Source organism: Neofelis nebulosa, chromosome 10 (genome assembly GCF_028018385.1).
Source record: "Neofelis nebulosa isolate mNeoNeb1 chromosome 10, mNeoNeb1.pri, whole genome shotgun sequence".
NCBI lineage: Eukaryota > Metazoa > Chordata > Mammalia > Carnivora > Felidae > Neofelis > Neofelis nebulosa.
Genome location: NC_080791.1, coordinates 9,462,782 through 9,490,059, shown reverse-complemented (window position 1 = coordinate 9,490,059; position 27,278 = coordinate 9,462,782). Strand labels below are relative to the sequence as shown.

The window sequence follows — 27,278 nt, the reverse complement described above, 5'->3', positions numbered from 1 at the left end:
TATATAAACTTCAGCCTAAAACTAACAAAACAGGTGTGGGGGAGAGTGTTTTCTAACTCTGGCCCACTTTTATTTTTGTTGTTGTTGTTGTGGGGGCTAAAGCACTTTTTCTGGCAAATACAGTGTATGTTTGATTAACCTTAACTTTTACTTAAAGCATGCAACCCGAGAGTCACATTTTAGAACTACTATACCCTGAAATGTTTTGCTTTCTGTAAATACCTTTTTAAAATAGTGGTGCTCGGGTGTAATTCACTGTCCCGTATCCGGACTTTTTTTTTTTTTTTTTTTTTAGCTTAAGTTGCATACTGGCGTTTTATTTGTTTCTTAAGTATATTAAAGTTTTAAAAAGTGGGGTTTTTTTTCTTTGAAAACATTAAAAACTGGCTAATTGAGGAATTGGTGTTTACGGCTGTTTTGGTAGTGGACCCTACTGACACGCTTATTTAGTTGACGAAGGACCAGCAAATGATTTCTATGTTTCAGGTATATAAAACTTCCAAATGGCAATTACATGTTGATTGTAAGCTTGATCCTGTTTCTAGTTCATTTATGCTCACTTCTTTTGAATGGTTGCAGTCCTCCTCCTTTCTCTTGAATCATGAGAGATGAAATTGCAACAGCCGTTTTCTTTGTCACAAGATTGGTGAAAAAACATGATAAACTGAGTAAACAGAAAATAGAAGACTTTGCAGAAAAGCTGACGACAATCTTGTTTGAAACCTACAGAAGTCACTGGCACGCCGACTGCCCTTCTAAAGGGCAAGCGTTCAGGTGAGAGCTGGCATATAGGATGACAAGGGGAACTAATGAGCAAGCAATAACGGTTGGCAGTGATTGTGTTGGCGGTCTACGAGTAACAAAAGCTTTACGGCCTCAAATTTATTTGAACTTGGGCTTGGAAGAAATGCAGCAGGTGGTAGTGCATAGAGAAAACTATACAATTTCAACATCGTTGAAAACTGTAGTGCAACCCCCCTTACGTGGGGTGGTTTAAACTATCTCCGACTTGTGTTTACCGTGAAAGATGGGCAGAGGACATTCGGCAAAACCAATTGCGTGACTTAGTGATGTAACGTTGTGAGTAGCTGGTGTTGATGGTTCTACTCGGAAAGCCGTGGAGGGACAGGGTGGGGGTCAGTGGTATGAGAGCAGTTGGCCCACCACATGATTCCCGTCTACTGAGGCGCCTGTCACCAAGTGTTTGTTTCCCTTTCCTTGCTTTCTAAAGGTGTATCAGGATAAATAATAGTCAGGATAAAGATCCCATTCTAGAAAGGGCTTGTGCTGAAAGTAACGTGGATTTTTCTCACCTGGGACTTCCAAAGGAGATGACCATATGGGTAGATCCCTTTGAAGTGTGCTGTAGGTGAGTAATCTCACTGGAGGTGGTGTGCTCTGTGATCCCTGGAATCACGGGTTATAGAGTCAGTTCTGTGCACCTTTGTGAGAGATGATCCACGAAAGCCCCGCATTAGCGGTGAGGGCACTGGCTGGTTAAGGTTTCAGATGCAAACTTTCTTAGCACAGACTTCCAGTAGGAGTGGACACAGTGGAAGCACAGAGACTTTACACAGTACAGTCAAACCTTGGATTGAGAGTAACTTGTTCTGAGAGTGTTGTCCAAGACCAGCAAACATTTCTAATAAATTTTAACTTGATATGAGTGCTATCTTGCAATACAAGTAGTATGTGATGCCTAATGTCACATGATCATAACTAAGCCAATGGTTCTTGAAATTCTCTTTGCTATACAAGTGCTTTGGATTACAAGTGTGTTTCTGGAACGAATTATGCTCGCCAACTAAGGTTTTCCTGTATTTGAAATTTGACTTCAATCACTGCACTGTATTGCCAACTATAGATTGTAAGGCCTAAGTATTACAGGCAATATCAAGGGGACAGAGGAATTGGAACTCAGTTCATTAGTTGAATCAAAAGAGACTAGTTTTTATCTTTGTCAGAGAAATTCACCAAGCTAGCCCGTACAGAATACCCTCACTAATTGCTACCCCGTGGAAGCTGAAGGTCACAGTGTCTTGCAATTTGCTTTGCTGTCAAGCCATTTCAATTTGTTTCTTAAAATAACTTTTTGCAGACTGGTTGAGCAGTCTGTAGAAAAGGTTAGAAATGAAGAAAAAACTTGGATTTTTGAATCATTAATAAAGAACTTTTCTTTTTCTACTTAGGTACGGTGAGAAAAATCATCCATTTACAATTGCTTCTTTTAAAGGCAGATGGGACGAATGGGAGCTTTCCCAACAGGTCAGCTGTGCTGTGAATCGAGCTACATTAGACTACGCCTCTGGCATTTCCTCTGATGAAGAAAGTTGTAACAAAGAACCGCAGATCATTCCTAAAGTCAGCAATCCAAAGAGTATTTATCAGGTGAAGTGTGGTCCAGTTCTCGATGCTTTTTTTTTTTTTTTTTTCTGTCCTAATTCTGAAAAGAATTTGTTCACTGTAAAAGAAACAAATGGAAAACAGAAACAAAACCGTAAAGATTAAAATCACGTTATTAACATTCTAGGAACATTTTTTTTCTTCTTTGTGTAGTTTCTTTACTTGGTGGAGTCCTCAGGAGTTACATAGGACTGTTTCTCCATATTATTTGAACAGAAGTTTCCTTTAATCCAAATTCCTTCATAATTAAATATTAAAATTAGCAGACTTTCTTGCTAGTAGAAAATAACCTACCACTTGTAGAAAATTTGGAATATTAAGAAATGGTCAAAGGTCTATAATCTCACCATGAGAACAGTTGTTCTAAAAAAATACATAATTTAAATACATATTAGATTAATGAATTAAATATATATTAAACATAAATATATTCATATTATATATATTATATATACATACTACATATATATATATATATATATATATATATATATATATATATATATATTTAACCACAACCCACAGAAAGGTAAAAATATTTATATGTTGGAAATAGGTTTAAAGAAATAATACTTACCCTTACTTGGCATAATGCCCCCAATATTTTCTACTAAATTGATTTCAACCACCTAAATTGATTTCATGACTCAAAAATGGTTGCAACCCACAATTTGAAAAACATTACTCTAGACAGAATCTTGACTGACACTGTATGTATATACTTGTTTGTACGTTTGCTGAAATTAATCACTTCTGTTGTAACATTAGAACAATTGAAATAACATCTTGGCATTTTTTTCCCTTGTAATTTAACCAATCAATTACTGGCACTCATCTGGATTATTTCCACATTTTTATGATGCAAAAAAAAGTTGATAACTTGTAGAGATAAATGTATTTTAAGTTAGTGTGGAGATTTGATTCTCAGACATGGAGTTACTGGGTCATACGGACATTTCCCTGTTCGGAATATATGCCAAAGTAGCATCTAAAGGTTTTGTTTATTTGTAGTCTAGCTCTATGTAATGAAAGTGTCTCTTGTATCATTTTTCCTAAAATTGGTTATTCTTACTTAAAAATAATTTACTAAAGTTGCTACTGGTTCTAGACACGGTTACTTTAAGTAACATTAAAAAACAAATCTCCATGTGCCCAAATGTTTTGGGTACTTATTAGCATACGAATCTTCTCCTCACGAATTATTTGAGGTCTTAATGTATAATTATAGGCTCTTCAAAGGTTAGAAATATTTTAACCCCTTTTCATATTACTGGCAAATAATTTTTCTATAGCTTGTGTAGTTTATAAACTATAGTTTATTGTATAGTTCTATATGTGTAAAAGTTTAAAATCATATATTGAAATAGATGCCCTTAATTCTATTCTTATGCTTAGAAAGATTTCCTTCCACCTAGGGATCAGATCTGTAGTCAGCTATATACTTTGTAGAGCAACGTACTTTAGGAGTGTGATCTGTAAAACATCTGTATTGGTTATTTGGGATGTTGAAAATGGATATATCTAGACCTTAGCCCAAAAGATCATGATTAGACAGTTCGGTGTTAAGCCAGAGAGGGAGGGTGGGGTAGAGGAGAACCCAAGAATATACGCAAATTTGAAGATGTGTTTTTAAGTATTTTAGTTGTACTAAAGATGTAATTTTCTTAAAAGATAGGCCTTTATAACCACCCCTCCCACTGGCTTATTATCTACTGTGTTTTCTATTCATTGGTACTCTGCTTTGTAAAGGCTTACCTTGTGAGTCATGGGTTTGTGTTTAGTACTTAAGTCTAGCTTCTTAATTTACCGATCTTCATGCCTACTTTGATACTTTTTTTTTTTTTTTCAGGTTGAAAACTTTAAACAGTCCTTTCAATCTTGGTTCCATGTCTCCCGCAAAAAGAATATGGCAGATGGCCGTATGGGCCTCCTAGGAAATGCTTATGCATTGCATAAAAATCATAAGCGTCAGAGGCCTGCTGCTATCTACCGGGTAGACAGGTACCACTGGGTCAACACTAACCGATAATGCAGTGGTCGGGCACTCGTGGGATAGAGCTCAGAGGAGCAGCTTCATTTTCTCTATAACAAAAGGGAGTCTAAAATTGAGAGGCCCATGAAACAGAAAAAATAAGCATCTCAGGGACTAGAGTGGCGTAATGGCAAATCCTCTAGTGCAGGTCATAACAGTGTTCTTAGCTACACTTTTAACTCTTAATTTTATGTGAAGTTTTATGTAACACTAATGAATGTACTCAGTAAGGTAATGGAATGAAGATAGTGACCTGTGATGAGATTCAATGAATTATGAAAAGTAACGGTTTAAATAAACGTACTATGTTTTTAATAACTTGCTAGGTCAATTTTTTGTTTTTGGTTTTTGATTTTTTTTTTTTCTTTTTGTTTTTGTTTTTGGGTTTTTTTGCAAGAAAGCTTCGAAAATTTGTGTTTCTTCATTAGCCATTAAAACAAATAGAACTTCACTTGGCAAAGTGTGAGCCTCATGATACAGTCTCCTGGTTCCATTTTGTTACCTGCCATCACTGCTCTATTTCACAAGGCCATTGGGAGCTTGTTTTAAGATTACTCTTTAAGATACAAAATTCCCTTGCTTGCGTGTCTTGCAAAAATTTTCATCCATTTCTAAAACTCTTAATAGACTTAATTATGACTTTCATAACAGTGACACCTGCTCATTATAAGGATTCAAGCTAATTTAAAATAAAAAAACTTGATAAAAAAATTCAAGCTAAGCACAAAAACAAAACAAAATTCACCAAGAAAAAAAATCTCTACCATCCAGCCAGAAACTACCATTATTAACATCAAATGGTGACCATCTTCCCAGTCATCCTACATATATAAGAACTGATACACAATTAATTTAATAAAACCATGCTATAGGAGTTACTAAATTTTTAGGACCTATTTTAATTTTTCATTTTAGTTATCTCAGCAAAATGGAGAAACTGAGAGTGAAATATTCATGAAAGTTTCTACCACAATATATTTTATTTTCCAAAGGTTTTCTCTGAAGTTAAAAAAAAAAAAAAAAAAAACCAGGAAAAAAAAAAAAACAGAAAAAAATGGGGAAAAAAAAGAAAATACCAGGAGGTTGGAATCATCTTTAAAACTTGGACAATTTTATACAGTATTAATTGTTGCTATCAAGCTGCAGAAAGCATTCTTAATTTTTTTCCTGAAGGACAAGTTGTGAGATATTAAAATCTTGGGTTATGCTTTCTCTTATTTCATAAACCTTACAGGAAACTGTTTTTGGCACTATACCGTGGAGAAAGCCGAGACCAGTTTGATTTCCCCAACTCCCCACCACTCATATCAACATTTTCGGTGGCTTCCTTTGCCTGCCAGTCTGAGAACTTTTCCTCTATATTAGAAATCTATGTCCATGTGTCTGTCAGTCATTTTACATCAGTTTTTCCCAGAATACTGTGTCCCTTTCTCATCTGAAGATGTAATTTTTCTAGACCAATCTTCTACAATATTAATCCTTTCTTTGTCCATCCATTTCAGGGATACCAACTCTCCTGATGCTGGATCATTACTTTTTGTCTGATTGCTTTAATATCTTTATTTCCTTTTTTTAAAACCACAATTGTCTTAAGTCTTCCTTGTGCCAGTTTGATTCTTACTCCTGTCTGGTCTTTCTTGTTTCTACCTGTTTCTTAGTTCCATAATGATATTTTAGATTTCAATCAGTGACTTTCTCTGTAGGAGTTATTCACATGTATAGTTTGACCAGAAAATGAAAGAAAACTGTATAAGATAGTTACTATACGTAAAACAACCTAATACTTAGGAAGAATGGGTTTCTAAGAACCTTTACACAAGGATTTTATTAACAAAGTGTCTCTTGAAGTGTGTGAGTTTGTTTTCTTTTGTTTTTTAATGTTTACTTATTTTTGAGAAAGAGCAAGTGAGAGCATGAGCAGGTGAGGGGCAGAAAGAGGGAGACACAGAATCCCAAGCAGGCTCCAGGCTCGGAGCTGTCAGCACACAGACATAGACTGTGTATGTCTGTGTATATGCGTGTGTACACAAATTATACCTTGAAGATAACTGAAAACTTTTGTTTAAAAAAAAAATTTTTTTTAACGTTTATTTATTTTTGAGACAGAGAGAGACAGAGCATGAACGGGGGAGGGGCAGAGAGAGAGGGAGACACAGAATCTGAAGCAGGCTCCAGGCTCTGAGCCATCAGCCCAGAGCCCGAGGCGGGGCTTGAACTCACAGACTGCGAGATCGTGACCTGAGGTGAAGTCGGACGCCAACCGACTGAGCCACCCAGGCGCCCCTAACTGAAAACTTTTAAAAAGAGACAGCAGTAAGTGCACATAATGTGGCAGAAAAGAGATCATGATCCCCGTCTTGTAATCTGTGGCATTTCCATTAAAAATCGGGTGCTTACCAAAAAGCTGGCAGCTGTTAGCGTATTAGTGGAATCAGATGGAAGGCCAGAGAAGTCAGCCAGGAAGTTAAGAGGATCATATTTTGGCTGGTGCCCCACTCAGCCAAGAATGAGGAATATGGAAGAAAGCTCTTTAATTCCTGCATGACTTTTTCCTTGTCACCTGTCTCAGAGGCCCTGGACCCTTGGCCTAACTACTTTATATAGTCTTATGTGTCTGGTTTAATTCATCTTCACTCTGCTTTTTTTGGGAAATGCATTTTGTAACTTATGCAAATAGCTAAATAAAGTTCTCGAGGATATGTACCCATTATTTACATTATCAAAGTAAGATTTACCTTCTCAAAGTATTGGAGGAGTCTTTAACCCTATGAAATTACTATGCTTTGACTTGAGGCGGAGGTGGGGGGGCTTTGTTTATGAATTGCCAGTTCATCAAAGAGACAGGAGAATGGTTCCCTCACAGGCCAATCTTAGGGCAACTACATGTTACTGGTATCCGTGCTACGAGGGCAGTAGATACTTTTAATTGAGCTAATAACTAAGGAAACAGTTTTAAGGCTGACAAATGTGGTACTTCCTTTGCCTGATGGCTAATGTTTTAAACTGAATGAGTCTTTGAGATGACTGAGTGACCAGCCGCTAGCAGCAAAGAAATAAGGACTCACTGTCCGTGTAAGACGGCAGAGATTGAAGATCTGTGTGTAGTGAATTGACTCGGAGATGCTCTCCTTGTGGCTGGACTGAAAACTCTCTGTTAAACCTTAATTATAAATCTTTTTTAAAATTTGTTAAACCTTTTTTATTTTTCATTTTTAAATGCTCATTTATTTTTGGGAGAGAGTGGGGGAGGGGCAGAAAGAGAGGGAGAGAATCCCAAGCAGGCTCTGTGCTGTCAGTGCAGAGCTCAACGTGGGACTCGATCTCATGAACCCTGAGTTCATGGCCTGAGCTGAAATCAAGAGTTGGACACTTAACCAACTGAGCCACCCAGGCGCCCCCTGTTAAATTTTCTCGACTAGCCTGCTCCTTTGTCACTTTGCTTGAAAGACTCAATAACAATTGTTACATAAAATAAACCTCGCTTGCTACTCATCTGGGAGTACAATAAAGAGAATTATCCATGTGAGGAGCAGCCTGAACTGCTGTCATTGGATTTGTCTTCCGAGCTGGCTTTTGATACGAAGTTTGTGTTTGCAAAAGAATTTTCTGGCTTACATTGAATTCATGGGACAGTTGTGTCCCTCCTGATTAGCACTTGAACTTCAGTTTCAGATGACTCCTCATCTCTCTGAGGTGTTCGAGCCAGAGTCTCCAAAGTGACTTCTGTGTGGGCCACATGGCCTGTATCTTATCGCCAGATCTCCAAATTCTCATTCCGGATCACCCGATACTGTACAAATATACCTGACTACTTTGTGTGACTCAGTAACAGACAATTTTACATAAGTTAGTCAGCCTTATATATACAGATACACAAATTGACATTTCTAGAAAGAGGTTCAGTATTTTTAAATAATGAACATTTTAATAAGATATGTGGTCTAATGGTTTTTTAGTCACTTTGAAAGTGTCAGCACGTCATCATCTGTGCCAGATATTACCATCTATTATGTTATATATCCACCCAAGATTATGTGATTTACACATGAATAAGTATTTTAAAAAATCCTCTTAATAACTTTATCAGATATATTTACATATTTAACATGTTTTAAACATGCACACTGAAATGATATCACCATTCTCTTTCTAGATCTAAAAATACAACAGAAAAAGAAACATGTAGTTATTTCTCTAAAGACGCAATCCACAGAACGAGGAAAAATAGTTGCAGAATAAGGAATTCCTACGAATAAATTAAACGGGAAATCCAGTGAAAAATGGGCAAAATACTTGAATAGGCACTACTCAAGAGAAGATATTCAAATGATGTATAAATACAGGAATGGTGCTCAGTTTTAATGGCCACCGGAAAAATGCAAATTAAAATCATATACCACATGCCTGGGTGGCTAAGTCATTTGAGCATCTGACTCTTGATTTCAGCTCAGGTCATGATTCTGGGGTCATGGGATCTAGCCCCATGCTGGGCTCCATACTGAGTGTGGAGCCTGCTTAGGATTCTCTCTCTTTCCCCTTCTGTTCCTCTCCCCAGCTTGTGCACTCTCTTTCTCTCTAAAAACAAAACAAAACCAAAAATACCACATACCCAGAAGGATGCAAGAATGCATAAAATAAAAAAGATGGAAAAAACTAAGTGCTGATAATCTTCTGCTGGCAGTATATATTTAGACAATCACTTTGGACATCCAGTTGTAAGTTTCTACTAAAGTCAAATATATCCACACCCTAAGACCTAGAATTTCTAGTTCTAAGTAATACCTGACTCAGTATAGTCACGTATAGTCACCAAAAGGTACACAAGACTATTTGTAATAACCCCAAACTGGAAGATACCTACAGGCACATGAGTATCGGAAAGAGTAAATTTTGACAAATCCATACAATGGGGGTCTTATAGCAAAGAGAATCAACAAACTACAGCTACATGCAACAATATGGATAAACCTGACAAACATGATGTTAAGCAAAAGTAATCCATATTTTATGATTCTATTTATGTGACGTTCATGAATAAGCAAAAAACAGTTTATGGTGTCTGAAGGCAGGATAGTGGTAATTCCTGGGGGGCAGATAACTGGACGGAAGGGACATGGGGGACACTTCTGAGAAACTAGTGATGTTTTCTTTCTTGATGTGGATGCTGCTTATACAGAAATGTTCACTTTGGACAATTCATGAGGAGTGGGTTTATGATATATGCACTTTTAAAAGCTGTGTTATATTTTAATATAGTTTTAAAGGTAGTTTTTACCCAAGACATGGGTGATAACTTTAAATAAAGTAGACTGGGGCCCAGGACTGGAGTCAGTGTTCAGTTATTTTTCCAGCTTGCTAGTTTCTGATCTCAATCTTGACACATAAGGTCACCACGCTGCATGAAAAAATATTTGTTGGTTTTTAAAGATATAAGATTTTACATGCTTATGATCAAACACCTTTTATACAAGAGCAGCAGGTGTCATAAGGTATAACAAGAGAACCCCTGAATGGGAGGGTAATGGACCCAGTTCTAGCTCCTTCCTGCTCTCGTCCAGCTGGGTGAACAGGGAAAGTCTGCATCTCGGTTCCCACTTCAGGGCTTTATGCACCTGAAGGCAAAGGGTGAAATCTTTTGGCTCCTTTCTAACTGAGATCTAAGATCCACCATATCCCGGTACTGGGAAAACTCTTAAATAGGGTGATTGATCAGGTAGCCTTTCATACCACCATTAATTTCCAATCCTTCATTCTGCTGACTTTTTCACTTACAAATATGGCTCCAAACACATGATGAAGTGTTTCAAGATGCAGAGCAAAGCAGTCTTAATGCTGTAGATCATAAGGCCATCTCACCTCATCTTCGTCCTCACTCTGATCTCTCCGTTTTCTTGGTATCTGTTTTTCAGCAGCAATGACGCTTTTTAGAAGATGTTCCATATTGGTGAAGAGGAGAAGATCCTTGTTTTTCTTAATATACTGTGGAGAGTGTGGAGGAGAGAGTTAATGCCTTTGCTCCCATTTCCTTTAAGTACTCGTGGATATTCTTAGCCAGACTCTGGATCTGAGCATAGTACATACAATTCTGCTTTTAAAATGAAAGCAAGACCTCTCCCTAAATGGTGGCTGACAGAGGACTAGCATTCCAGCTCCACAATGACCTCTGTTGTGGGCAACTTTTTACCACTCCTAACCCTCAGTTTTCTCACCTGTAAGTTAGGAACAAAAGTAGCATCTACCTTATAAGGGCATAGATGAGATGCGTGTAAAACTCTCAGCAGAACAGCTGGCACGTGACAAGTATGTAATAAACGTCTGCTGTTCCCTGCCCTGGAGTTACCAGGGTGAGGTTGGTGAGATTGGAATGTTTCAGTAGATAGCATCAGGGGTTACACAAACCCCTTCATTAATATAGTAAATATATTAAAAGCCTACTTCTAAGCCTGGAATGTGGGCTATATCAGGAAACAAAACAGACAAACATCTCTGCCCTCATGGAGCTTATGTTCTATTAGGGGAAGAAATGTATTAAACAAGGTTAAGTAAGTAAATTACACAGTAGGTTTAGGAAGTGATACAGGAGAAAGGAAATTAGAGCCGAGTAGGGAGAAAGTGATGAACAGGAGAAAAGAGGGTTGCAAATGAAGATGGGCTGGTCAGAGGGGGACTCATTGAGAAGGTGACACTTGAACAAAGTCCTGGAAGAGGTGAGGGAGTTGGGCATGCTCTAACTCCTTAGACCAGTGTCTCAACCTCAGCACTACTGACATTTGGGGATGGATAATACTTTGTGGTGGGGACTGTCCTATGTATTGTAGGCTGTTCAGTGGCATCCCTGGCCTCTCTCCACTAGTTAACTGCAGTAGCCCCCTTCCTGGAGCATGATAATCAGAAATGTCTCCAGACGTTGCCAAATGTCCTGTGGGGTATAAAACTGCTCCTGGTTGAGAACCAGTGCCGCTGCAGGCAGAGGGCAGTGCACCTGGTGTGTGTAAAGAACAGCAAGGAGGAAAGTGTAGTTTGGAGGTGAGTGACCAAGGGGAAGAGTAGCAGGTGAGGCCATGAGAGAGAAGGGGACTTGGTTTCCTTGGCTTTGACTCTAAGTGAGATGGGGAGCCACAGCAGGATTTTAAACAGATCCATTTTCATTTGAAAAGGATCACTCTGACCAATGTGCTGAGAGTAGACTGAGGAGAGGCAAGCCCGGAATCGGGGGACCAGTTAGTAAATATTACAGTAATCCAGGTGAGATGACGTGGGCTTGCACCACGCTGGTAGCACTGTAGGCAATGAGATGTGGTCTTATTATGAATATACTCTGAAGGTAGAGTGACAGGATTTCCTGATGGATTAGTTACAGGGTGTTTGTAACAGAGAGGTTTCAAGGAAGACTTTGGCCTAAGAAACCAGAAGAATACAGTTGCCACCAACTGCAATCGGGAAGGTTTCTAGTAGGGGAGGTTTGGACAGAAGACAGATTGGGGGCATAATGAATTTGAGATGTTTCTTAGACCCGGAAGTGGAGACGGCCCATAAGCAGTTGAGTTGAGTTAGTGAGTTGGGTGGGGCTGGAGATAAAAATTTGAGATTCCTTGACATATGGTTGGGATTTGAAGCTTGAAGATGGGCTGAGATCCCTAAGGGGAGCAAATATAGACAGAGAAGAGAAGAGGACAGGAATAAATCCTGGCCCTCCAACATGAACAGCCTAGGGAGAAGAGGCAGGACGAGCAAAGGAGACTGAGAAGGAGCAGCCACACAGGTAGGGGCAAACCAGAGGACTCTGGGGTCCTTGGAGCCAAGCCAAGACTGTACTGGGGACAAGGAAGTAATCAGATGGGTCAGATGCTGCTGCTGCTGAATGCAGAGAGAGAACTGAGCATTCTCTGGGGTCTCTGGGGGCTAGGGTGTGATTGATTCTGGAGCCTGGATGACCACTGTCACCATCACCATCAACGAGCACAAAACAAATCTCTGATTGGTAACTAATGGGGATCTGATCATAGATAGGTGTATATGGAACATTTACTAGGAGTCAGGAGATCTAGCATCTGATCTCAGATCTGCCACTACTAACAGCTTCATGATTTGGGGCAAATTGCTTAATCTCTCCTTAAATTCAAAATGTGACTAAAAATATGTCTGCTACCTATTCTGCAGGATTGCTGGCTGAGAGAGAATATATGAGAGAACATATACATAAAAATTCTTCGAAATTTCTAAAGGTTTATATAAATAATGTGAAAAAAGATGCAACTCAAGAGTGAACTGATCTTTCATGAAGGATAACAATTTCAAGATCCCAGATTTAAACTTTGTGATATTTTTAATAGTTAAATATGATGGTATTCTCATAAAAGCACTTTAAATAACACAGTATTAAGAATACCATTATCAGGCTTGCATAGAAAAGAGCACACCGCAAGTTGGGTAAAAAAGCTATCATCTGGGCATCTAAATTTAGTCACTGAGTCACCGTAGTTTTAAAGATGGAATTCTGCAAATTGATAAATAGGTTAGTGGGATATGAGCTAAGTAACTATGGGGCCACATTGGCAATCCCCGAACTCAAACAGCCAGATACCTACTGTCCGCCTGGCAGGACACAGGATTAAAAAATATATTGTGGTATGTGGTTTGAGGAGCGGCCTGGGTGTCAAGGCAGTGTACCACCAGGGGAGGCCAGAAATATCTGAACAGGTCGGACACCGAGGCCTTTAGTCCATGAAGAAGTCAATCTTTAACCAACATGTGCTACACCAGTTGAAGTTAGTTACCTCTTCTGATGACTCTGGCTCCAAGTGAGACTCACACTTCCTTTCAATGAGTTTCGAGAGAAGATCTCTTCCTCTCTCAGAGACGGGCTGCTCTTCCAGCAGAATAGCACTTATGCTTCGGTCAAGCTTACCGTCCCAGGAAACCGCTGACATTTGCAGCGCCATAGAGAATGCTTCCCTGAAATAAGCCTGCAAGCCCTGGTCAAGGAAAAGGTGAGGGGGGCCAAATCAGTTCCATTCTAGATAATTGCTATTATACAGCTTCAAAATAATAGCTGAAAGAAAGATGGGGTTTGATATCCATCATCTTCGCTTGCCCTTACCGTGGGTTATTATTGTCATTTGCAATTCTGGTGCGGCTTATGTGTTGGCAAGGAAATAGCCAAGAAAGCTGTGATGCCATTCTCATAGGAAGGCCACCTCTTTTTGAGTTTTTACAGAGTGGTACATGCATTTTGTTATAGGCTGCCACAGGAAATTAGATCAGGAAAACCTTCCTCCTGGCCAGGCAGTAGGAACCAGAGGCCAACAATGGGACCTAAGTAGCTTTGAAATGTCGCACAGCTTAACAAATCCGTCATTCTGGGAGAGAAGCAAAGAAAACTGTGCATTTTAGAAATACCTTGTAAAATGACCTCAGAAAGGCAGGGTCTGAGTCCTGGTGGAAGTCCTTGGCAGCGATGTGGGCCAGGCAGTGGATCAGCAGCAGAATGAAGCTTCCCACAGATGCCAAAGACTCTCTCCCAACAAACAGTATGTTTTCAGCGCTCTTAGTAGAGGAGATACCCAAATACGGAGATATCAACCTCAGGGAACATCTCCACTACCTCTTTCTTTTCCTACTTTCATGTGGTCTAAATTCACTTTTGGAATCATAAAGTCAGAGACTCCCCACGCTTAATGGAAATTTACTGATGATGAGGTAAAAACTATTGCTTTAGTTCAACTCCCGGAATAAATCATGTTCGAATCGCAAGGGAGTGATACTATTCTGGGGGCCCACCCCAGAATGTCTGGTTCTATTGGCTGGTTTAGGAAAAACCTTGGCATCTCCATTTTTACCAGCTCCCCAGGTGGTTGATGCACGAGGTCCAAGGACCTCAGTTTGATAATCAGTGCCTGACAGGGCTCTCTGACTTTGTCTTTCATGCTTTTATTGTAATCAGGTTCTCAAATATCCTGTCTTGTCTAATTGACTTGAAATAACTCCCTTCTTCAGGCAATAGGTTGGCTTGGAAAAAGCATTAAGTAATTTGGAGTCAGATAGTCTTGAGATCTGGTTCTGGAATGAGCTCTGGGGACAGCTCATAATAGTGGTTAAACAACGAGTTTGGTGTTCTAATACACCTGGACTTGAGTTTAAACTCTTGATAACACTGTGAGCTTGGGAAAATCACTTGGCCTCAATGGGTCTCAATATCTTAACTCATAAAATGGAGGTCACAAGAGTAGTCGCCCAGTAGGGTTGGGCTGTTGTAAGCTGTAAATGAGATAATGCACGTAAGGCACGTGGCCAAATGCTGGACACACAGTACTCCAGTAGTCGGTGAATCCTGAGTTTGTTTCCCCATCAGTAAAATGGGATTAAATTCTTGCCTACTTCATAGATAGCTTTGAGGATCAAGTGAAATGATGCCTGGAGGGTGCAGTGTGGGAGTTATTTTTGGTCTTAATTAACTTTCCCAACAACCGAGTGGTCAAATGTGAACCGCATCCTAGTCCTCTAGCATTGGTTAGCAGTGCCCCCTCTCACAATCACTGTTTACCAATGAACCGTTATCAGTGTTTCAGGTCTGTGTATACTGGCTTAGGGCTACCACCAAGGCACTGCCAATCCTACATATTCGAGGAACTGCAAGCACAAGAACAATTTCGATCCCTTTCTGCGGAAAGATGCTGATTGTGCAGGATTTGCAGAGGCTGGAACCATGACTCTGACGGGAAACACCAGTCTGGAACCACCGACTTTGATGACAGAGATTCATCAACAGGCACAAAGCCATTATGATTCTCTCTCTGGACACAAGCCGGGACATACTCATTTCACTAATTAAGAGAAAGCTTTTACACGGTGACATTTATTATGTCTTACTAAATGACTTATTACCAAGAGGGATAAAGTATGTCAGGACTCGAGAGAGAAAAATGTTTTATAGTGTTTGTTCTTTTTGCTTCTGTCTATCTCTTTAGACCCTGGAATTTTACAAACCCGCCTCTGGGGCTGAATTTGCAGCACCTGAAAGAAGAAGGAGCCTTCGAAGGCATTTTCTGAGGCGTCCATGGCAGGCAGATGAGAAGCAATCTGCAGGGTGATTTCAGGAGCCTGAAAAGAATAAGAAACAAATAAAACCCAAACCCAAACCCATCCTCTTGCTAAGAAATTCTCATGTAGCTCAGCTCCGTAGCACCAACCAAATTAATGGGAAGTAAATGCATTGGAACATCAATTTAAAGTGTAACAGGATAAGGAGCTTCAGTATACACTAAAGGAAAGTGGAAAGAGTATTTCTGTGTTCGATATTTATGCTAATTATAAGCATTAACTTACTACTTTTCTAACTCGAGGGTGGCAGTCAGGCATCGGGGCTGTGAAGCATGATGCTTGAGTCCTCACCTGGCTCTACCCTTTTGGTTGTGTGATGTTGGGTAAGTTAACTCAACCACTTTGTATTTTCCCACCTTATTTTTAAAATGAGAAGAAAAATAGATATAGGAGCCTGGGAAGATGACAGAGTAGGAGGATCCTAAGCTTACCTCATCCCACTGATACACTTAGATAATAGCCATATCAATGCAACTGACCTAGAAAATGACATGAAGACTGGTAGAACAGACTCTTCACAGTTAGTCATAGAGAGGAGGCCACATCAAAAACGGTAGGAGGGGTGGGGACATGGTTGGGAACGAAACCCCCAGTGAAACGGGGAGAAAACCACACACCAGTTCAACTGCAGCCCCAGCAAGGGTTGGGAGCAGACGTCTCAAATGACTGCTAATCCCACCTACCAACAAAAATCTCACAGTGGGCAGTACGAGGAGAGAGCCCTGTAGTTCAGAGTCACTGCAACCCTAACAGAGGGACGGGGGGCAGACACCTGGTCTGACTGCAGGCCTCACCAACAAAAGCCTCTCAAGGACAACACAGGGAACGCACCCTACAGTTAAGTGTGACTAAAGCCTTGGCAAATGAGCTGAGGGCAGGCATCTGGTCTGATACAACTATAAGCCCAGAGCGGCCCCAGACTAGCCCCTTAAGAGTACAGGGACCAAACCCTGTCCAAAACAGGCAAAGTGGGTCATTGCAGCTGAATGGACTGAAGGCAAACACATCTCAGTCACAAGAGTAGGGTGCACACTGCATACACAGGAGATACCGCTGAAGCATCTGGTCTGCTAAACAGGGGGCATTTTATTTTAGGGCACTAGAGGACCTCTTCTTCATGTGGCCCCTACTTTTTTTTTTTTTTAATTTTTTTTTCCAACGTTTTTTATTTATTTTTGGGACAGAGAGAGACAGAGCATGAACGGGGGAGGGGTAGAGAGAGAGGGAGACACAGAATCGGAAACAGGCTCCAGGCTCCGAGCCATCGGCCCAGAGCCTGACGCGAGGCTCAAACTCACGGACCGCGAGATCGTGACCTGGCTGAAGTCGGACGCTTAACCGACTGCGCCACCCAGGCGCCCCTATGTGGCCCCTACTTTTAAGAGCAGGAGACTTAGCTGACTTTCCTAATACAGAGGAACAAAACACAAAGTTAGACAAAATGAAGAGACAAAGGAGTATATTCCAAATGAAAGAACAGGACAAAAACCACAGCAAAGAGCCCAATGAAATGAAAATAAGCAATGTGCCTGATAGAGAATTCAAAGGAATGGTCATAAAGATACTTACTGGACATGAGAAAACAGTGGAGGATCTCAGTGAGACCTTCAACAAATAGATAATTAAAAAAAGAACCAATAATAGAAAAATAACTCAATAACTGAAATTAAAAATACACCAGAAGAAATCAAGAACAGATCAGAGGATGCAGGACAAGACAGAGAGCAGAGGACAGAAAACTTATTAGAAGAAATAATAGCTGAAAATGTCCCTGAGATGGGAAAGGACACAGATATCCAGACCCAGGGGGCAAAGAAAGCCCCCATTGAAATCAGTCCAAGGAAGTCTACACCAAGACACATCCTAATTAAGATGGAAAACAGCAAGAGAAAATAAAAGCAGCAAGAGAAAATAAAAGCAGCAAGAGAAAATAAAACCATTACCTAGCAAGGGTAACCCCATAAGGCTATGAGTGGATCTTTCAGCAGAAGCTTTGCAGGCCAGAAGGGAGTGGCAGGATATATTCAAAGGGCTAAAAAGGAAAAGGCTGCAACAAAGAATATTCTATCCAGCTATGCTATAATTCATAAAGAAGGACAGATAAACAGTTTCCCAGAAAGACAAAAGTAAAGGGAGTTCATAACCACTAAATGAGCCTTACAACAAACATTAAAAGGAATTCTTTGAGTGGAAAGAAAAGGCCACAATCAGGAGTAAAAAAATTAGCAAAGAAAACATGACACAGGTAAATACAAACATAATAAAAATAGGCTAATCACTTATAAAACTGGTATGGAGGCTAAAGCACAAGAGCAGTAAAATCAATTATATCTATAAAAATCAGTCACAGTATTCACAAAGTAAAAGGATGTAAAGTATGGCATCATATAGATAAGATGTGAAGGAGGGAGGTAAAATTTTAGTGCTTTTAGAATAGGTTCAAACTTAAGTGATCATCAACCTAATATGGACTTCTATATACATAGGATGCTATATATCAACCTAATAGTATTCACAAATCAAAAACTTATAATAGATAGGCAAAAAATGAAGAGGAAGGAGTCTAAGCACATCACTAAAGAAAGCCATGAAAGCACAAAGGAAGAGAGTAAGAGAAGAAAGGAACGGAGAAGAACTACACAACAATCATGAAACAAGTAACAAAATGGCAAAAGTACCTACTTATCAATAATTACTTTGGACGTTCTGGCAGGGAACACAGCTACTTGTATACCCTCAATAATTAGTTTGAATGTAAATGGACCAACTGCACCAATCAAAAGACATGGGGTGACTGAATGGATAAAAAGCAAGACCCATCTATATGCTGCTTACAAGAGACTCACTTTGACCTAAAGACATAGATAGAAAGTGAAGGTATGGAAAAACATTTATCATGCAAATGGAAGCAAAAAGAAAACTAAGGTAGTAATACTTCTATTGGACACAATAGATGTTAAAACAAAAACTAAAACATGAGACAAAGAAGAATACTACCTAATGATAAAAGGAATAATCCAACAAGGATATATAACAACTGTAAATATTTATGCACCCAATATGAAAGCACCAAAATACATAAAGCAACTATTAACAGACATAAAGGAAAAAAATCAGTAGTAAGTAATACAATAGTAGTAGAGGACTTTACTACCCCACTTACATCAATGGATAGATCACCTAAACAGAGAATCAACAAGGATACAGTGGCTTTGCATGACACATTGGACCAGATGGATCTAACAGACACATTCAGAATATTTCATCCCAACACAATATTCTTTTCAAGAGCAAATGGAACATTTTTCCCAACAGATCACATGTTAAAGCCACAAAACAAGTCTCAAAAAATTAAAAAAGACTGAAATCATAGCATGAATATTTTCTGACCACGATGGTATGAAACTAGAAGTCAATCACAAGAAAAAATCTAGAAAGAACACAACTATATGGAGGTGAAATAACATGCTGCTAAACAATAAATGAGTCAACCAGCACATAAAAGAAGAAATTTTAAAAAATATGGACATAAATGAAAATGAAAACACAATGGTCCCAAATCTTTGGAATGCAGCAAAAGCTGTTGTAAAAGGAAGGACTATAGCAATACAGGCCTCACTCAAGAACCAAGAAAAATCTCAAACAACCTAACCGTACAAATAAAGGAGCTTTATAAAGAAGAACAAACAAAGCCCAAAGCCAGTGGAAGTAAGGAAATAATAAATGTTAGAGTAGAAATAAATGAAATAGAGACTAAAAAATTAGAACAGATCAATGAACCAAGGATCTGGTTCTTTGAAAAGATCAATAAAATTGATAAACCTTTAGCCAGGCTCATAAAAATATACAGAGATGGAGAGGGACGGAAGGAGGGAGAAATGACTCAAATAAATAAAGGAGGAGAAACAACAACCTACACCACAGAAATACAAATGATTATAAGAGAATATTATGAAAAATTACATGCCCACAAATTGGACAACCTAGAAGAAATGGATAAATTCCTAAAAACATATAACCTTCCAAAACTTCAACAGGAAAAATAGAAAATTTTAACAGACTGATTACTAGCAATCAAATTGAATCAGTAATAATGAAAAAAAAAAAAAAAACAAACCAAACTTCCAACAAACAAAAGTCCAAGACCAGATGGCTTCACACATGGATTCTACCATTTAAAGAAGAGGAAATACCTATTCTCACACTATTCCAAAAGATATAAGAGGAAGGAAAACTTCCAAATTCATTCTATGAGGCCAGCCTTATCCTGATACCAATAACAGAAAAAATTTCTACAACCCTTCCCCCCAAAAAACTATATGCCAATATCTCTGATGAACATAGATGCAAAAATCCTCATGAAAATATTATCAAACTGAATCCAACAATACATTAAAAAAAATCACTCACTACAACCAAGTGAGATTTATTCCAGGGGTGCCAAGTGTGGTTCAATATTCACAAATCAATCAATGTGATATATCACATGAACAAAAAAAGGATAAAAACCATATGATCATCTCAATAGATGCAGAAAAAGCATTTGGCAAAGTACAACATCCATTCATGATAAAAATCCTCAACAAAGTAGGTTAGAGGAAACATACCTCAACTTAATAAAGGCTGTATATAAAAAGCTCACAGTGAATGGCATACTCAGTGGTGAAAAACTGGGAGCTTTTCCTCTACGATCAGGAACAAGACAAGGATGTACACTCCCACCACTTTTATTCCACATAGCACTGAAAATCCTAGCCACAGCAATCAGACCAGAAAAAGCAATAAATGTATCCCAATTGGCAAGGAAGAAGGAAAACTTTCACTATTTGCAGGTGACATGATACTATATATGGAAAACCCGAAACACTCCACCAAAAAAACCATTAAAACTGATGCATGAATTCAGTAAAGTCACAGGATACAAAATTAATATACAGAAATGTGTTCCATTTCTATAACTAATAATGAAGTAGTGTAAAGAGAAATTAAGAAAACAATCCCATTTACAATTACACTGAAAACAGTAAAATACTTAGGAATGAACTTAACCAAGGAGGTGAAAGATCTGTACTCTGATAACTATAGAACACTGATGAAGGAAATTGGAGATGACACAAACAAATGGAAAGATATTCCATGCTTATGGATTAGAAGAACTAATATTGCTATAATGTCCATATTACCCCAAGCAATCTACAGACTTAATGCAATCCCTATCAAAATGCCAATAGTATTTTTCACAGAGCTAGCATGAATAATCCTAAAATGTCTATGGAGCCACAAGAGACCTCAAATAGCCAAAGCAATTTTGAAAAAGAAAAACATTGCTGGAAGTATCACAGTTCCAGATTTCAAGGCGTACTACAAAACTGTAGTAATCAAAACAGTACAGTACTGGCACAAAAAGAGACACATAGATCAATGGAATGGAATAGAGAGTTCAGAAATAAACCCATACTTTTATGGTCAATTAATCTATGACAAAGGAGGTAAGAATATAAAATTGGAAAAAGCTTCTTTAACAAATGGTGTTTGGAAAACTGGACAACTTATGTTGAAGAATGAAAATGGACCACTTTCTTATACCATACACAAAAATAAACTCAAAATGGGCTAAAGATCGAAATGTGAGACCTGAAACCACAAAACTCCTAGAAGAAAACATAGGCAGTAATTTCCTTGATGTTGGCCATAGAAACCTTTTTCTACATATGTCTCCTAGGGCAAGGGAAACAAAAGTAAAATGAAACTATTGGGATTACACCAAAATAAAAAGCTTTTGCACAGTGAAGGAAGCCATCAACAAAACAAAAAGGCAACCTACTGAATGGGACAAGATATTTGCAAATGATATATCTGATAAGGGGTTAATATCCAAAATATATAAAGAACTCATTACAACTCAACACCAAACACACACACACACACACACACACACACACACACACACACACACACACAATCTGATTAAAAATGGGTAGAGGACATGAATAGACATTTTCTCCAAGGAAGACATACAGATGCCAAAGAGGCACATGAAAAGATGCTCAACATCATTCATCCTCCAGCAAATGCAAATCAAAACCACAATGAAATACCACCTCATACCTGTAAGAATGGCTAAAATAAAAAAAACATAAATAACAAATGTTGACAAGGACACAGAGAAAAGAATCCTTGTGCACCACTGGTGGGAATGCAAACAGGTGCATCCACTGTGGAAAACAATATGGAGGTTCCTCAAAAAATTAAAAATACAATTACCAGGGTGCCCGTGTGGCTCAGTTGGTTAAGCGTCTGACTTTTGCTTTTAGCTCAGGTCATGATCACAGCGGCGTGGGATGGAGTTCTGCATCAGGCTCTGCACTGAGTGTGGTGCCTGCTTGGGATTCTCTCTGCCTCTCCCTCTCTCTCTGTCCCTCCCCTGATCACACACTCTCTTGCTCTCTCTCAAAATAAATAAACAAACATTTAAAAAATACAATTACCATATGACCCAGTAATTCCACTGCTGGATTTTTACACAAAGAAAATGAAAACAGTGATTTGAGAAAATATACGCACCCCTATGTTTATTGCAACATTATTTATAATAAGCCAAGATGCTGAAGCAACCCAAGTGTCCATCAATAGATGACTAGATAAAAGAGATGTGGTATATATAGACATAGATATAGATAGATGCCTATATCTATGTCTGTATCTATATCTATATCTATATATCTATATCTATCTATCTATCTATCTATATCATGGAATATTACTTAGCCATAAAAAAAGAATGAAATCTTGCTGTGACAACATAGAAGGACCTAGAGAGCATTATGCTAAGTGAAGTAAGTCAGACAGACAAACACCATATGATTTAACTCATATGTGGAATTTAAGAAACAAAACAATGAACAATGAGGAGACAAAAAAACCAAATTCTTTTTTTTAAACGTTTCTAATGTTTATTTATTTTTGAGAGAGAGACAAAGTGCCAGCAGGGGAGGGCAGAGAGAGAGGGAGACACAGAATCCGAAGCAGGCTCCAGGCTCTGAGCTTGAATCCAACTGCGAGATCATGACATCACCTGAAGTCAGAAGCTTAACCGACTGAGCCACCCAGGTGCCCCAGAAACCAAATTCTTAAATATAGTGAACAAACTGGTAGTTGCCAGAGGGGAGGTGGTGGTGGGGATGGGGAAAACTGGTGAAGGGGATTAAGAGTACACTTAGCATGATGAGCACTGAGTCATGTAGAGAGTTGTTGAACCACTACATTGTGTGCCTGAAACTAATATAACACTGTATGTTAATTATGCTTGAACAAAAACATAAGAAAAAAATAATAGTATGGCATAGGGTTTTCATGATTGAATGAGTTATTTCATGCAAGTTATTAGAACATTTTCTGGCATGTACAAAGTACTTAATTGATTCTACTCACCATCATTTGAGACATTAGACTGTAGATTGGTAAAATGACTTCTATCCCCTTAAAAGAGAGATTACTAAGTACTCTATTCCAGCTGCTTAATCCTAAGGTATATCTACCACCTGAAAGCCTCCCTCCTGGTCACCTTGACCTTCTTGGCTGCATGATGATTGCTCCATAGACAGGCAGGCAACCAGATTTACCTGAAGCTGGGGGGTGAGGAGGTCCAGGATGGAGAGGCCATACTGGTAAACCACAAACTCCCTGGCAGAAAGGTCTGTGGCTTGCACAGCGATAAGCTCTTCCTTCAGCATTATCTGAGGTTTCGGGACATCCTGCAAACAGTTTTCTGGGGCTACAGAGATAAAGAGAACACAGTAACGATTCCACTGATTTTTCTGTACAGTGATGATTTTAGTAAGGGCAACAGCAACACAATTCAGCTTAGGAAAAGGTGCATTTGCATCGATCGGTCCATCCACCCATGCCAGATATGTACACTGTGCCTTGGATCCTCCTGCCCATTTTCATGGAAAAGCAAGTGAGCCTCAGTCAATAGGAACAGAGGTGTCCAGAACAACAACAAAAAGATGAGGGTCTGGAGAGGATGGCAACCAATTTTCTACTACGTGTTTCATAGGGTTGTTTGGATCACTAAATGTAATGTGCTCAGAACTGGGTCTGGTACATAGTAAGCACTCAGTAAATGCTAGCTCTATTAACAGAATAATCTTACTTCCTCACAGATTGTCTCTAATGGGCCCCGGGTATTTAAGCATTTTGTATGATCTTTTTATTTTTGAGAAGACAATGAAAAAAGCTTGGGTAGCATGGCATAGCAAAGAATCCTGGGCTAGTAGCTAGAAGACCTGAGTTCTGGTCCAGGTTTTGGAAGACCCTGGGAAAGACACTAAACTTCTTTGAACATCAGCTCTTTCATCTATAAAACGTACGTTAATAATCTTTCGCCATCTTACAGAATTAGAGTTTGGGTTACCAGGTGTAAATAAGACAATGCATGAAAAATTGCTTTCAACATCATAAAGTCAATACCATCGTAAGACAATGGAGGTTGAAATGTGGGTGAGAAGCCACTTCTCTGTTCACACTCTTCTTAGTTTTCCCCCCAAAGGAGGGGGAATTAATTAATTAGTCGAGTTCTGGGTCAGCAAACATTTTCTGTAAAAAACATTTCTGTAAATACTTATTTCCAAAAAATAAGTATTTTAGGCATTGCTGGCCAAGAGGCAAACCTGGGGTTCAAATTCAACGTTCCCATCGTTGTGCTGGAAGTGTGGCCTCCCTCTCCCATGGTGCTTTCCCTTCCTTCTCTGAAATTCAGTGATGTGTCCTGGGAACTCACCACCATATACCGCCTGCACCCCCTTTTGGCAGTGCCTTTGTAGCGTTGGATAATTGTCCACATGGGTAGGGAGGTTAAGAGCACAGGCTGCAGGACTGAATTCCAGCTGAACTCCTTGAGTTTTGACAACTCACTGGACCTATTGGGATGCCTCAGCTTCCCTCTCTATGAAATGAGTAAAAGTACCTACTTTACTGGGTTGGTGTAGAGATTAAAGGAGCTAACGTATCCAAAGAGTGAGGAGAGCGCACGACAAATTGCAAAGCCCTCCGTACACATGTTATTCTTCTTTTGACTTCCCCCACCCCAATCATTCACAAATGTAAAATTATTTTTAGCTTGTGGGTCACACAAAAACAGAGAGCTGGCTGGAATTGGCCTGCCGGCCATAGTTTGCAGATCCCTGGTCAAATTCAAGGATGTTTATGGAACTGCGTTGACTAATGGCTTGCATTGTGGTCAACTGAAAGGCATACGGTATCTCCTCTTAATCCTCTTCCACTTGGGCACTGAGTGGATTGAAACAGATCTAATTCTTCAGGGCAAGGCCAGCCATTGTCTTTTGACTGCGAATGTCAAGGGGTGGTATTGGTAAAGTGATCTGGAGTCCCTTTTTGGTGCAAGGTCTTCCTTTTCTTTGTCTTCTGCCTATCTCCCTGCGTCTCACACTTTCCATTAACTCCTTGTAACATGTGGCTGGCCAGTATGGGGTAAAATCCCAAGATTTAGATTCAGTGTTTAGTGGAAAGATAGAAGGCCTTTAGGAATTCCCTTTTGAAACTGACCATATTAGTATTACAGTGGAACTTTGACTCCTATTTGTTATTCCTTATACAGAAAAATCTCTTAGGAATCTTAGGTTGGGGGTGAGGGGAAAGGGATAATTGGTGATGCAAGATTCTGACATTCCCAGTCCCTGGGGTCACACCATCGAACACATTCAGTGTACCATGAAAGTTCCAAGCAGGGGCTACCGGGAAAGGAGGTTACCTTGTTGGTGATGCAGTTGTGCTTGTAGTTCAGCTTCCTCCTTGCGGGCTTGGGACCAGATGTCTACTTTCTTCAGGGTAGAAAAGACTGGTGAGGTCCACGCGATGTCAACTTTATCTGTATCTGCACAGAGACGGGGGGTAGTTGTTGCAGTAAGAGCACAGGATTGGGGCTAAATAAGAAAGAGCCAGATGTAGTGTTACAAGTGACAGGTGGCCTGTAAGATGGCCCCCATGATTCCCCTATGTGTATCCACGCCCTTGTGTTATCCCCTCTGGTTGAGTGTGGGTTGGACCTAGTGATTAATTTCTAATGAATGGAATATGGCTCAAGTAATGAGATCAGGATACAGAAAGGTTGTGGCTTCCATTTTTTTTTTTTTTTTTTTTTTTTTGCCCCTTCCCACTTGCTTGCTCTGAAGGAGGCCAGCTGCCATGTTGTGAGCTGTCCTGTGAAGTCCAGGTGGCAGGGAATTGATTCCCCAGGTGAACCTTGAGATGACCGCATCTCTGGCCCAACACCTTGATGTAGCCTGTATGAGACCCTGAGGCACTGGCCCCCAGCTAAACTGCATCCAGATTCGTGACCCACAGTAACTGTGAAATAAAAAATGTTTGTGGTTTTGAGACACAGAATTTTCTGGGAGTCTGTGGTAACAGCAATATATAACTAATACATTGGGTTTCTCTATATTCCTCCTGAAGAACGTACTGTGACCACACCCTTACAGTGCCAGAAGCCCTAATGGTTTATTAGAACTTATCAAAACATGGCCAACATTGGCAGCAGAAATGAATGCTGGGCCAGTGACCAGCCTTACCTGTTCCTGGCCCCTGATCCTCTGGTCCTGGACCATAACCTTGAGCTCCCACTAGCACTGCAGTGAGGCTCTTCAGGAAGGGGATCAAGAGTGGGCAGGCAGCAGCCTGGTCCCTTAGAGAAGCTGTGACTGTTCCATAGAATTTGTCTCCAGGGTAATTCTCCAAACACGCAGGGGCTCCTGAGGCAACAATCTAGGACAAAATAGTCAGCACCTGGTTCCATGCATGGTTCCCACCTGTCCCATGTGGCTGCTTTGGGAGCTTCTCGCTGAAGCCCCCACCAAATTGGACATGCAGATCTCCTTGGCCGAGTCCAGAGTCCGTACCTGGGTGTGCAAGAGGTGGAGGCGGCTAAGCTCCCGTTGGTACTGTAAGTGACCGAGGGCTCGATCGAGAAAGCTCTGTCTCTCCCTTACCACCTCCTGAAACTCATCAGAGAGATGCTGAACCACCTAGAGCACAGGAAATGAAATGCCCGAATGAAAATAGAGCTTTTCTCTCTCTTCTTGTTCCCCTCCCAGCCCGTCCACTTCTCCTCAGGGCACCCCCATCCCTGAGTATTACATCGCCCTGAAGAACCACATCTCACGACATAGGAGGATGCGTGCATTGTACATGGGTCCCCTCATCAGCCTCTGAGCCTCACCTTCCTGAGACGGTTCCAGATCTGGGGGCTCTGACCCCTACTCTGCTGTAGCCACGTCTCCTCCTCCTGGCCCCGCAGCCGGCCCACCGTTTGTCCCAGCTTCTCTGCTGCGTGTCCTAAACTCTGCAGGACTCTCTGCATGCCTAGCGCCACCTGTGCCTCCTGCTCCCCCTCCTCTCTGTCTGCTGCAAGGGGCAGAGAGAAGAGCCATGTAACGGCAGCCATGTCTGGGGACAGGGAGAAGAAAAGACACAGTGGTTTACTGCACCTGCCAGGTCCGAGCCAGGGCCTGGCTGGGAGCCTGGGAGGTGAGCACATTCAGAGGGCAGGAGGAGCTCCCCACTCCCAAGATTTCTGCTCTGGGGATCTGGGCCCAGGGGATGCTGTCCCACCTCGAGAGAGCAGGCCCCGCTCTGGGCCACTCTGAATGCTCAGGGCTCTGGCTCTCCTCTGAGTCTCCTGCAGGTGGCAGGACTCCAGCGCAGCACAGGCCTCCTTGGCAGC

At 40.2% G+C, this 27,278-nt stretch overlaps 2 protein-coding genes across 2 annotated transcripts; one reads left to right on the top strand and one right to left on the bottom strand.

Annotated features, from left to right (window-relative positions):
- The first annotated feature begins 314 nt into the window (after nt 1-314).
- Nucleotides 315-4,466, top strand: BTG4 (BTG anti-proliferation factor 4). The gene is made up of 4 exons (XM_058686728.1): nt 315-774; nt 1,232-1,369; nt 2,190-2,388; nt 4,253-4,466. The coding sequence occupies exons 1-4, from the start codon at nt 602-604 to the stop codon at nt 4,430-4,432; spliced, it is 690 nt and encodes a 229-aa protein (XP_058542711.1). The 5' UTR covers nt 315-601; the 3' UTR covers nt 4,433-4,466.
- Nucleotides 1,792-27,092, bottom strand: LOC131486796 (uncharacterized). The gene is made up of 9 exons (XM_058686725.1): nt 26,775-27,092; nt 26,455-26,580; nt 26,128-26,320; nt 25,308-25,430; nt 23,158-23,309; nt 15,449-15,535; nt 13,213-13,981; nt 10,292-10,414; nt 1,792-2,461 (listed from the first exon to the last, which is right to left on the bottom strand). Exons 1-7 carry the CDS (start codon nt 27,090-27,092, stop codon nt 13,790-13,792), a joined length of 1,191 nt encoding a protein of 396 aa, XP_058542708.1. The 3' UTR covers nt 1,792-2,461; nt 10,292-10,414; nt 13,213-13,789.
- Between the last annotated feature and the right edge of the window lie 186 nt (nt 27,093-27,278).

Excerpts from the sequence above, each read along its gene's own strand:
- LOC131486796 (XM_058686725.1), bottom strand. The coding sequence starts at position 27,092 with ATGTGCTCACCTCCCAGGCTCCCAGCCAGGCCCTGGCTCGGACCTGGC. Across the intron at positions 23,310-25,307 it reads ACAACTGCATCACCAACAAG|CCCCAGAAAACTGTTTGCAG; the intron begins GTAACCTCCTTT and ends TTATCTCTGTAG. Across the intron at positions 13,982-15,448 it reads AAGGCTCCTTCTTCTTTCAG|AGCGCTGAAAACATACTGTT; the intron begins GTGCTGCAAATT and ends TCCTCTACTAAG.
- BTG4 (XM_058686728.1), top strand. The coding sequence starts at position 602 with ATGAGAGATGAAATTGCAACAGCCGTTTTCTTTGTCACAAGATTGGTG. Across the intron at positions 775-1,231 it reads TCTAAAGGGCAAGCGTTCAG|GTGTATCAGGATAAATAATA; the intron begins GTGAGAGCTGGC and ends TGCTTTCTAAAG. Across the intron at positions 2,389-4,252 it reads ATCCAAAGAGTATTTATCAG|GTTGAAAACTTTAAACAGTC; the intron begins GTGAAGTGTGGT and ends TTTTTTTTTCAG.